At 41.4% G+C, this 12142-nt stretch overlaps 1 protein-coding gene across 1 annotated transcript in view; it reads right to left on the bottom strand.

Annotated features, from left to right (window-relative positions):
* Positions 1-12142, bottom strand: part of TG (thyroglobulin) — a 156901-nt gene that overhangs the window by 130636 nt on the left and 14123 nt on the right. The window contains exons 9-16 of the mRNA XM_048049740.2: positions 10810-11874; positions 8556-9143; positions 6754-6996; positions 6286-6423; positions 5617-5694; positions 5127-5239; positions 4306-4417; positions 1997-2197 (exon numbers count right to left, since the gene is read on the bottom strand). Coding sequence (XP_047905697.2) covers positions 1997-2197; positions 4306-4417; positions 5127-5239; positions 5617-5694; positions 6286-6423; positions 6754-6996; positions 8556-9143; positions 10810-11874 — 2538 coding nt within the window. The remainder of the gene's footprint in view (positions 1-1996; positions 2198-4305; positions 4418-5126; positions 5240-5616; positions 5695-6285; positions 6424-6753; positions 6997-8555; positions 9144-10809; positions 11875-12142) is intronic.

Genomic DNA, 12142 nt, shown 5'->3' with positions numbered 1-12142 from the left:
GGGCACTCTGAAGTTATTACTTGCAGTTTACAGCTGTCTCTTCAGATGTTGCAGGAGAAGTTTATTGTATTCTCCCACCACAACAGCTTCTTTTGCTGATAAGATATCCAAGACAGTGAAATAATACTCCCTTTTCTTTTTTCTGAACAATTATTAGTAGTTCCCAGGATGAGGATGGACAAACTGAGGGGAAAATAACTTTTTCTTCTTTATTTTTATCCTGTAACTAAGTTGTTTAGCATGAAGAAGTTCCACTGCTTTTTCAAAATCCAGAAAAATCATTAAAGATTATTTCAGTGGTATATCTATGCACAAAATAACAAATGTTTCCCAATAAAGCCAAGTTTCCACTACATTTTTGAAGCGGGTATCTCTCTCTCTCAGTCCAGTCTTTTAAACAATGAATGTCGTTAATCATTCAGTCACTATTTCCTCTAGGAAAACTACAGCATTACAGGATCCCAAGAAACAGCAAATGTGCAAACAGACTGCAAAATCATCTGAGGGCCCTATCACAGTGTACGCCTACACCTTCTTTAAATCGTATTTCATAAGAATCCTTTGGAATTTAGGAGGAAATCCAAAAAAATGAGCTTTTGTGAAGATGAGAAGATATGAACGACTCGCATTTAAAATTAATTCTGACTTTTCTCTGGCATACTACAAGCTCTTCCACTTTTCTCTGTTCACTTTCAGAGTTTATCAGGAAGTCAGTCTGCTCTACGGAATGCCATGCATCATGTTGATTTCCTCCACCTGGTCCAAACAAATTGGTAAATAACTACTACACAGTCCAGTGTCTCACAGAAGTCCTAGCCCTTAATCTGAAGGCAGGATGGCAGCAGCACTGCATTTGTTGGACTAATAAACTCTGTTTCTCCGAAGAGCTAGAAAGCTGCACGTGGCTGTACTGCCCTAGCTCTGGAGCTCATTTCTTCGGAGCTTGGTTGGGCACCTCCACATAACACCACACTGTATGGGGCAGATATAACCCTGTGATCTCGTTGTGGCTTCTCAAACAATCCTATCCTCAAAATTGTCTCTTCGTACAAGAAAGTTCAAAGAAAATGATGTTGTAGGCTGTTTCCAAATTGGCTGAGGAGTTATCTAATTGATTAAAATGCTTTACAGCCTGTCAGGCTGACACCATCAGCTTGAGATGCACATTTTGCTCATTATATAGCATAATCACAAAAAGAAACCTAAGCAATTTCTTATTATGTGGCCTCATTTTCCGAAATCTACCAACAGCTGTCATTTAAAAAATGTAAGAACTATGGAAACAGTGGTGTCCTGCAGGCACTGGCTCTTGAAGGTTTTCTTTTTACATCTTCAGTTTCAATTAATCATTGCACTTTGGAGCATGGCCTTGTAGAAAATTTCATTTGTTCTGCTTCACTTCAGTGATGGGGAGATATATAAAGACCATTGGAAATAAAAGTTATCCAAATGTCTGCCATTTGGACATCTCACTGGAAACCATGAGTGAAATCCAGTACTCTGCAGCTCTCATAACACAGGAAATACTCTATGAATATGTAGTGTTTTGGCACATCCATTTCACAATTCTGACCACTAGCCAAGAGTAGGAATGGCAGAAGCATACATTTTTTAAATTTTATTTTAGTCAGTTGAATGGCTTTTAATCCCAGAGCCAGCTCACACTGGAACAGGTTCAAGTTTGCAGCAAACTGTTCAGGTGTACTTTTAGCTAAGTTTAACAGCCCTTTGATTTACCCAATTTTATGAACAAGGAAATGTCAAAGATCTAGATCCTTCTCCTTCTCCATGACAAAGTACTTGAATAAAATGGGACATCATGCCCAGATAGGTCTGAAATCTGCTATAATATAGAAATAATCATACTAACAGCAAAAAATATAACGGTCTGAACAAAGAAGCTTAAATACAACTAAATACTGGAAAAAGTTAGGATCTGAGTCTAGTTCCAGATCTGAACTTGCATGGAAGCAAAATGCCTCAAGCATCAACTCACTTTCACATGCAGGTCTTCCTCCGCTTACTCGTGTCCCAGGCACCTCTTCTCCATTGTCAAACACACACCAGCAGCTTTCTTCATCCTGGCTGCACTGCATGGGTGAGAACATCCCCTTGTCCCCTTCACACTGTGGGATGTAGCCTTTACCAGCCTCTCGTAAACTGGTTTTGGACTTCAACATATTACAGAAACTAGGACCTTTAAAGAGAGGAAAATCATTGCAAGATGCAGAACAGAAGGCAGCAAACTGATAATCTGAAAAAAAATGAATTATAGTAATAATTTAGGACGATTCTGTTCTGTTTAGGATAGTAGTTAATTTCTAAACTATTCTGTACTACAGTACAGAATTGTCCTAGACACTTCAACAATAGTGCTTTTAGCACTACTAAAAATAAAAATATAAGGGGACACAAAATCACAGTTAATGCGTATCATTACAGAAATGTGTGAAATTTTAGTTCCACTAGGAAACGTGTTTTTTGTTTGTTTTTGGTTTGGTTTTTTGGTTTGGTTTGTTTTTTGTTTTTTTGTAAAGACTAAAGTGCATGATATACGAATTTGTACCGAGAAAATGGTGGAAAAACTACAAGATGCAATATTGATTTATTTTGCATTAACATCCTTTCTTGCCATAAATTTGACAGTGCGTCACTTAGAAACTCATGTTTTGAATTTAAACAAAATAAAATAAAATAAGCATTCTGTTTATTAAGAATTTTTGAGCAAGGTCATTTGAAATATAGTAATACTATAATTATTTAGCATTTTAAAATAGTCCGAACGTCCCAGTTTAGTACCTTTAGAACACAACCCTATATATATGCAAAATCACACAAACCAGCAATATTTATGGTTTCCCACAAACAAAAAAGACAGGGTCACCTGCTTGAGGAACTATCCACACACAAGAAGATCCAAAAAGTTCAACCCCAGCTTGCAATGAAGTTAGTATTTACTAATTTTGTTCATCCACAAGTGCTGGAGTAAGCTTTTAAAATTGCGTGGTGATTCAGGGAACCAATGTACTTGTTAATTCCTCAGTGAACGTGCAGTTACTTATCCCCCATCAGGTCTGCTGCATGTCTTTGCCAGACTCATGTCATTAGGCCATCAATAAGAAGAGACAGCAGACTTGCTGGGTCAGACCAAGGCACCATCTAAACTTGTTATCCTATCTGAAGAAGTGAGCACTGCAGGCTCTTGAGCTGCCTGTACTGCTCAGAAAAAGCAGAGCCAGGGCATTAGCTTCATTTGGGCACCTCAATTTCTATAAGCAGGAATTCTTCAACCTTTTGGAGGACCCATCTCTGATGACACCTCAACAGTGCTCTGTCTTTATTTGAAGGCAATATAAAGATAATATAGATTTAATCACATTCCACAGAACAGTTGTGGACTGTGTAAAATGTCCACATTCTGTTTCAGGCTTCAAATAGTTCTGCCCGGCTTCCTGTAACAGTTACCTGTCTCACTCAGTAGCTCCCCAAAGTCTAGCTTTAGGCACAAGAGCTTGTTTTCCTAAATGCTTTCGTTAGCAATGTCTGTCTCTGTCAGTTGAAGGGAGACATATGTTCTTAAAAATTAATTAATTTAGGTCCCAGAACTTAATTCATACCACCAAGTCAGTACTGCTTGTCAGTGCTAGGTTAGAGGTTGAACTAGATGATCTCAGAGGTCTTTTCCAATCTGAATGATTCTGTGCTTCTCTGACTCCCTTACTGCAAGTGGATCAGTTCCTACAGCTCAGAAATCACCCTGAAAACTCATCCATGAGCCCAAAGAATTTTCGTGGCATGAAAAAGAAGGGAAAACAGCTTGCTCATCACTTTGTGTAGACTTTGTTTCTGGTGTTGTGAAAGTAAAGGGTAATTATTTTCAGCTAGCTTTTCAAAGGTATGTGCTTGCACTTGTCACTGAAAAGTTAAACCATAAGTCCAACCATGTTTTCATGTGCATCATTCCATTTTGCTTTTTACTCAGGCAGATAATGGTAGGACAAGGGGGAATGGTTTTAAACTAAAAGAGGGGAGATTTAGATCAGATGTTAGAAGGAAACTCTTCACTCAGACGGTGGTGAGGCACTGGCACAGGCTGCCCAGAGAAGCTGTGGATGCCCCATCCCTGGAGGTGTTCGAGGCCAGGCTGGATGAGGCCCTGTGCAACCTGGTCTAGGGGATGACATCCCTTCCTATGGCAGGGGGATTGGTGTTAGATGATCTTTAAGGTCCCTTCAAACCCAAGCCATTCTATGATTCTGAGATGTTACTACTGCCACAACACGCTTCAGGTAAAGCATTACTCACACTCAGGATTGCCATCTGAATCTATGCTGCCACGCTGAAATACTTCTCCTGACACAGGATCTATGCACCAAATGTCTGTGTAGGATCTCTGTAGCACAGCATATTCTCCTGTCTAAGAAAAATCAATTACATGTCACTGCATAGCAATCAATATTAACAGCAACACTCAGAAATCCATATCCCAAAAGCGTGTTTAAAATATTTATTATATACACATTTGTCCATTATAATACATGTTAACGAGAAAAATGAAATATTAAAATATAGGTTACCTAGTATAAGACTGAAACCATGCCCTGAGAGAGAGTATGTAGACTGAAAGCCCACTAAAATGAAGTTCTGGTATAACCTTGATTTGAAGTGTCTGTTCCTTGCTCATCTCAGGGCTCTACCCTGCTCACTACCATGTTTCAAACATCATGGACCCCATTTTGGGATACCCGTATCCATCTCCCTCTCATCCTCACATCATTTCATAGCTCAGAAAGCAAAAGTCTCCCAAATGCCAGTTAATTAAGTTGTGCCTTTTAAATTCAGCCCTGTGTAAGTTCTAACCAGTTCCACCCTGTAGGAAGGAAGTGCAGGCAGGAACAGAGCTTGCTGTTCCGTTCTGTTTCTGGTCTTCATCTCAGAACTGTTTAAACTCTGCTTTATGGAGGGCATAGCCCCCTTTTTCTTTTGTCTAACCCTTTTCTTTGAGGTTAATAAGAATGCACAGGGGATACTCAGTGAACGTAGACTGAAATTCTATGGGCCTTTAGCATGGTGTCAGCAAAACCAGGAAAGTTTTGTTTCTTCTTCCTTCATCCATGCTAAATTACCTCAAGGCAGTAGGGGACAAACAGATATGCTGCAGAGGCATCCACCTTTGAGCCACTCTGTCTCCAGCTGGAAATTAAGGCATTGGCTCGAGATCTCTGACATGACGTCTGGCCTGTAAGAGAAAAAAAAAAAAAAAAACATACACGTATATTAAAATAGAGTTCTCAAAGCTAACCTAGAGAAAGGGGTACATCTATCTCCCTCACAAATCTACTTGAGGCTTTGCTTGAGCATCAGGCAGGGAACACCTGATTGGTGTTTGGAAACAACAGCAGAGGGTCCATTCCCAAATCATGCAAGCTGAATTCATAAAAACTGAAACGAAAACTTGAGCAAAACAAGCATAAAAGGCTCTTTGCTCTTTTCCTGCAGTGGTTAAAAACAAGACTTGTTTCTTGCGTATCTTACTAGAATTTTCAATAATTTTTTTTTTTTTTTTTTTTTTAAGAACAAGTAAGTACAGACATTTAAGAAGAAAAAACAACTGACATTTGGGAAGTTCTGCTGAGCGTGAGACCAAGGAATCCATAACATAATGTCCTCTTTCATCCACACACCAGCAATGGCCTGCCCAGGGAAGAAAAACAGACTTATTGTAGATGTTGTGTTGCAGTATTCCTAGTTAACTTTGTTGCATTCTTGGAGGATTTTGATCCCCTGCATCACTACAGAAAGTGGTCAGTAAGTCTAAGACAGATAACTCTCATTTCCAGAGATAAGTAGACCATACTTCGGAGTGGTGGTGTAAATGGAAAAGTAGCAGCTCTGGTGAGAATCCTCCATTGCAAGCCCTGTTATGCGGTGTATCACCTATTCCCAACAATTTGGTTTAATTCACAAATTTGCTGAGAGTGTTTTCTGTCTCATTGCCCTGGTCATTAACAGAAGCATGAAAATTTCCAGCCCCCAAAATGACCTCTTAGGACCACTACTAGCAGTAAGTAACTCAACACTGACCAATTTTTGAGCCCCTATGAGTTGTCACTTGAGTCCCTCACTCCAGTCAATCGTTCACCAATCATGAAAGCCCACCTATCTACCTCTCTACAGTTTGACTAAAACAATACAGGTTTCCCCCCCTTTTTTTTTTTTAATTAGAATTCTACTTAGATTTTCTGTGTTCAGGCAAGGTGGAGTATTTTTCTGGTGACTGCTCACCTGTGCTCTCGTAGCACTGAGTTGGCTCCCAGTTTCCCAGGCCATCGCACTGTGGGATGTAGGGATGAAATCCCAGCTCTGTTGCTTCTCCAGCAGAACCTTTCACAGCAAAGTGACTCCGCCAGTAGAAATGCAAGACTGTAGAAGATAAGTAAGAAAGATATTGGTGGCCAATGCTAGAAGAGATATTTTAAAAGTACGTGTTTACAAACACCTGATTGTTCCTTGTACTTTAGAAGGGAAAATAAACGCTGCAGATGTATATCTGACCTATGCATGGTGCCAAACATATAAGAAAATCTGAAATCAACTGAAATCAGATCTTGGGTTAGGTTAATTACACCAATAAGTAACACCTGCTGAGTTGCACCTATCTTTCAGGAAAGCTGAATTTCTTGTATAGCACCCTTGCACAGATCCTGGTCATTAATCCCTTTAATTAAAAGCTCTCATCTCCCTCTCACTTACCTGATCGTGCAGCCAGTTGGAGGGAATAGTCACTGCCCGATAACAACTTTTCAGAGACCATCACCTCTGGCTCATAGAGCTGAGCAGAACGTAGGAGGTCGCTGTCTGTGAGCTGTATTCCCTTTGCCGTCAAGAAGCTCTCTCCAAAAGGGAAATGGGAAGTGTTTGATGCTCGGATGAGTTGCTCTGCTTCCTCCATAAATTTCATGGCTTCCTGCTTAACACCTTCACATACACCAGGACCTAGAGAAGGCAGAGGAAAGCTGACACTTGGCCTGTCCTTTACATACATCTGCAGACTTGGACATGGCAGTTCAACATACAGAACCAACGCAATGAAAACTTTTCTGCTAGAATAACTGCTAATCTGCTTTATCCTCTCTATTTCCCATTTGCTCACAGAACAGGCTTCTCCAGTGCTCCTTACCCATTTGGGAGTTTGCAATTCATTGTCCTGCTTTTTCTTTTCAGCTAGAAAATTACGATGTGACACGAATGGTTTTAGAGACTACATTTATAATATAGTTCGTCTGCTGAAATAACCCCTAAAGAGGACCAAATAGCTTTAGTGGAGATGCTCCAGACAGGGGGCTTACCACCAAACTTCAGTGCTGGTCTTAGTGACTTGCAGGGGATCTCTCTTACTCTTGACTGAATAAGAAGAAACAGTAAAGAAAATTCCTCCTGTGTCATTTTAAGGTGTTCTTGAAAGTCATTTCCATCAGTTAGTGTAACTGAATTTTCCACAGAAGTCTTCACAGACCGCTTCTAGCTTTAAAGTGTCATTTGGTGTCTGGCTAAGTACCTTCTGCAAAAGCATTATATGTCCATGCTCCAAATTATAAGTCTACACAGCCTTGACACAGAACTTTATTCTTCCATACTGCCAAAGCTGGGACACTACTTGTTTTCCAAAAATGACTTTCCCTACCTCTGGTGGCCAGTAATAATGGTAGTGTGGAATAATTAGTGGAGGTGACTTATTGAGACTAAAGGTATGCCCACATCTTAAGAGAAGGCACAGCACTGAGGAAAATTCCAGGGTGAGATGCAGTAGACATGCAAGAAATCTGTTCCATGATAGTCCCCTTGGTAACATAACCTACAGCCTTAGATATTGGCAACAGCAGGGTAGCTTGGTGTGCTGACTCCAAGAGAAATAGCACAGAGGGTGGAGCAGGGTGGAAACACCATGGCCAGTCTCTGTGATATCACTGCAGGGATGGGAACTTGATGGCACTGTGGAACTGATAGACAGCATCACCGTTACCCTAAACCAGCCCTGAGCCCAACTGATCAGCTGCAGAGCCAGCCCTGAGCTGGCAGTTTTCCATTTTCTGTTGAAATCATGTCCTCTGGGTGAACTTTGCCCATTATAATCTCATAATAATGCCAAAACACACCTCCATCCCAAAGGCTGTCTGTCTGCAAGGTGTAACCACTCCTCACTGAGCATGTGCTCTGAATTTCTCTCAGCCTATAAAGCCTCTCACACCAGTCTTCAATCTACTAGACTGAAGGTGTATCATGCTATTTGTGCATCTGTGATTGTGGTAGTTCAATGTATTGAATGTGATTGGACTTGTAGTGCAAACTGGGCATCACTCAGAATCTAAGACCAGCTGCTCTATCCCCTCTGATATCTGAGGACAAGCTGGAATATGATGGGGTTTAGTTCCTGCCAAACTTCTTTACCCTTTAACACAACAGGCAGTATTAATGATCTTTCCCCAAGCCATTATATGCTACCTCATTGCATTTAAAAGCACTTTTTTTCTTGTGCCAGCAATTCCACTACTTACATTTTGGAACCTGGTTCACTTCTGCCCTTGTTCCTTGCAGCTCTTCTCCTTTGCTATCAACACACCAACAATCACGAAGTTCAAAGTGGCTTAATGGAGCGCTGAAATCAGTGTAGGGTCCTGGATAATAGGTCAGCTGCTCATTCAGAAGCTGCCAGAATGTATATGGATCCAATAAAACATTCTCAGATGCGTAGGTCACATTTCCTTCCAGCACTTCACGTGGAAGATCAGCGAAGGAGGAATAGGTGGTGAAAGCTGGGAAGACATTCTGGTGCCCAGCTTCATACAAAGCTTTAATAAAACCTGAAAAGCCTTTGGAAGAGACATTTTTATATCCAGTTATGATGTTCAATAGATCAGCAGCAGGCAGAGGTTTGCCTTCATTGTTCTCTGTCATCCACCTTTCATACCACTCAAAGGCTTGCTCAGGAGGACCGCTGCACTGCACCTGCCTCCAGGCACCGTCAGCATCGCACTGGGGCATGTAAATGCTGGAGGGCTGAGACAGGGCACTTGGATCTGACAGCAGGACTTTCACAGTCTTTAGAAACTCCTGACTGGCTTTTACTTGGCAAGCACTGGGGCCTGGGGAAAACAAAAACATGCACAGCACATCTTATGAATGCACTGAAGACATACAACACCCCTAACCTGAACATCGTTGCTATTATACTATCAACACTGTTTTTATTTCCCGTTGGACTTCACCAGAATTTTCAGTTTATGTTGTCCTCTCTTCCTACTCCGTAATGAATATTGCAGCTGGATATAAAAATACCATCCTACAAGATGTAGGAGTGAGTGAGTTTTCTTTTGGAAGCTTTTTCTGACACCTCCAAAGCCAAATCTCGTTTTGCCACCAAGCAGTTCTACAAACATAGCAAAACATAGGAGTTCACCTCCTTCTGCACACCACAGCATTATGAACCTGTTTGTTTTTGACTGCACTCCAGATGGGTTGCTAGGAATAAATTCCTTACCAATATAGGGCATTGTGATGAATTCTCCAGTACTTCTGCAAACTGCTGCTCAGAAGAGCTCCTTTCACTATGTACCAGTATTATCTGCTGGATACCCTGCTAAAATGAGAAGCAGGTTCTTCTCTTGGCCTGTTCCTACTGTTAATGTGTTGTTTTCAGTTCACAGAACCATAAAAGACAAATATCCCCAGCCTGTGTGCTTCCTTCTTCCTTTGTATAACATTAATAGAAGAGCAGAACAGGCATTCCATAGAACCATTGAATTATTTAGGTTGGAAAAGACCTCTAAGATCATCAAGTCCAACCTATAACCTAGCACTGCCAAGTCTACCACTGCACCATGTCTCTAAGTACATCCACAAGTCTTTTGAATACCTCCAGGGATGGTGACTCAACTAATTCCCCTGGGCAGCCTGTCCCAATACTCCATCACCCTTTCAGTGGAGAAATTTTTTCCTAATATCCAAACTAAACCTTCCCTGGTGCAACTTGAGGCCATTTGCTCTTGCCCTATCACTTGTTGCTTGGGAGAAGAGACCGACCCCTACCCCGCTACAACCTCCTTTGAGGTAGTTGTAGAGTGATAAGGCTCCCCTGAGCCTCCTTTTCTCTAGGCTAAATAATCCCAGTTCCTGCAAGATGCAATGCCAAATTGCATCTGACAAGTCATTTGTGACTCACAAGACCTTTATGAGAAACCTATGTCTTTTAATCCATCTTCTATGTTCAGTCTCCTGTGATGGCCTACCAAGTTGAGAATATATTCTTGGGCTAAAAGACTAAAAGAAGTCCACGGTGTAAGACGCTGAAGCTCTTCAGTTCTCAGGACAAGAATGAGCCAGTGACTGCCCAGGTTACTTGGTCCTGGAAGCAAAAGAGCTTTTTCAATTGGCAAGGGCACACAGATGCTCCAGGTCTCATGGGCACCAGGGATGTTATATACTCTATACTACACATTTAAGTAGAGACAGATGTCAATGACATACTCATTAACAAGGCAGGACCTCAGGGTCCTCAGTTGTGAGTGTACCTACTTCACATTCTGAAAGAAAGGGGACTGTTTTTAAGACTTAGGATACCAAGGTTTATGTACACTGTATTTCCCACTATTCCCCTGCAACTGTAGGGCTGACATTCTTATCTGTTAGGGGACAATATTGTTTGTATACACCATCCATATATTCCCAGAAATAACCAGATATGAAGAATTAAATCATGAAATTCCAACAAAATGAGGAAGCATCTTTATATTCCCAGTTCCTGGAACTTACATTGCATTGGTTTTCCAGTATTTCCTCTTATTCCTGGAATAGTCTTGCCATTCAAGTCAACACAGAAGCAATTTGTCCCATAACACTGGAGTGGCAGAAAGTCTCCATCCTTGGTACAAGAGGGAATAAAAAGATCTGATCCTGCAGGCAGGCTTTGTTTCAAGTTTTGCAGGTTTCTCCTTTGCTTCTCACAGTCAGTGGGACACCTTGGACGTTCACCTCGAACTCTTGAGCCTGGAACTTCATTACCTGAAGGGTCCAAACACCAGCACTCTCCTGAATAGCACTGAACTTCCTCATACCTCCCCTCTGTGGTGCATGTTGGAACAAACAGGTCCTTTGGCTCCTCACCACAGTCTTTGGATCCCAATGCTATTTTCACCACTTCACCTAAATCTTCAGCAATGCTTCCAGGGACAGAAATCACTTGTTGAAGAAAAGCAAAGAATGCTGGTAGTTCCAGGACAGAGGAAAGGAATTTCATCGTATTCTGATTGTCCTGCAGAGTTACCGTGCGGCCAAAGCTGCCTACAAGAGGTTGGTTCAAAATGGAGCTCCCCTTTGATACTTCCAGTGAAAATGCCTCAGCTGATTCCAGAAGGCCTTGGCCATTATCCTTCCCTGCCACATCTTCCTCTGGGAAAAATTGGCCAATGCTATATTTGCCACTAGTGCCAAGTGCCCCTGTGAAGTTAAACTGGATCATATTCTTCAAGAACTTTCCTCCAAAGAGATTTTCTTGGAAACGTTTTGGATTGGCAGTAAATTGCAATGCCACATGAGCCAGTTCCCTTGATGGGAATATTCCTCTGATGGCTTCACTAAGGATGGATTCTAGCCCAGGAATCTGGTTGGCATATGGGCTTTGCATGACTGGGGATGATAGTCCAGAGACCTGAAACAGCTCCTCGAAGAAGGGAGAGCAAGGTCTTGAGTAGCCAGCTATTTTCTCTGACTGCACATCTGGTGTGGAAAATAAATCAGGCTGACTGAAGTACCCAGCAGGGCCATAAAAGATCCTTGACAATGCTCGTCGTCTCTCAGAGATGCATATTTGTTCTTCACCTAAACAAAGATTAAAAAGTACAAACTTCAGAACCTCCAAAACCTGCTATTTTAAAGATATCCTTCAATCAGTCTCAGCAGAAACCACTGAGTGTATTTTAATTTGTCTCGTTCCCCAACTAAGCATCAGGCACACTGATAAGGAAACTTAAACTGTTGCTGAGTGTAACCTATAAACTTCTTGTTGCTGAGTGTAACAGTAAACTTCTCTATTCAAGACACAAACTGAATGGATACTTCCTCCAGTATGTCTGAACTTACTGCTCTG

The sequence above is a fragment of the Anser cygnoides genome, chromosome 2 (genome assembly GCF_040182565.1).
Source record: "Anser cygnoides isolate HZ-2024a breed goose chromosome 2, Taihu_goose_T2T_genome, whole genome shotgun sequence".
NCBI lineage: Eukaryota > Metazoa > Chordata > Aves > Anseriformes > Anatidae > Anser > Anser cygnoides.
This window is presented reverse-complemented; position numbering and strand designations above follow the sequence as displayed.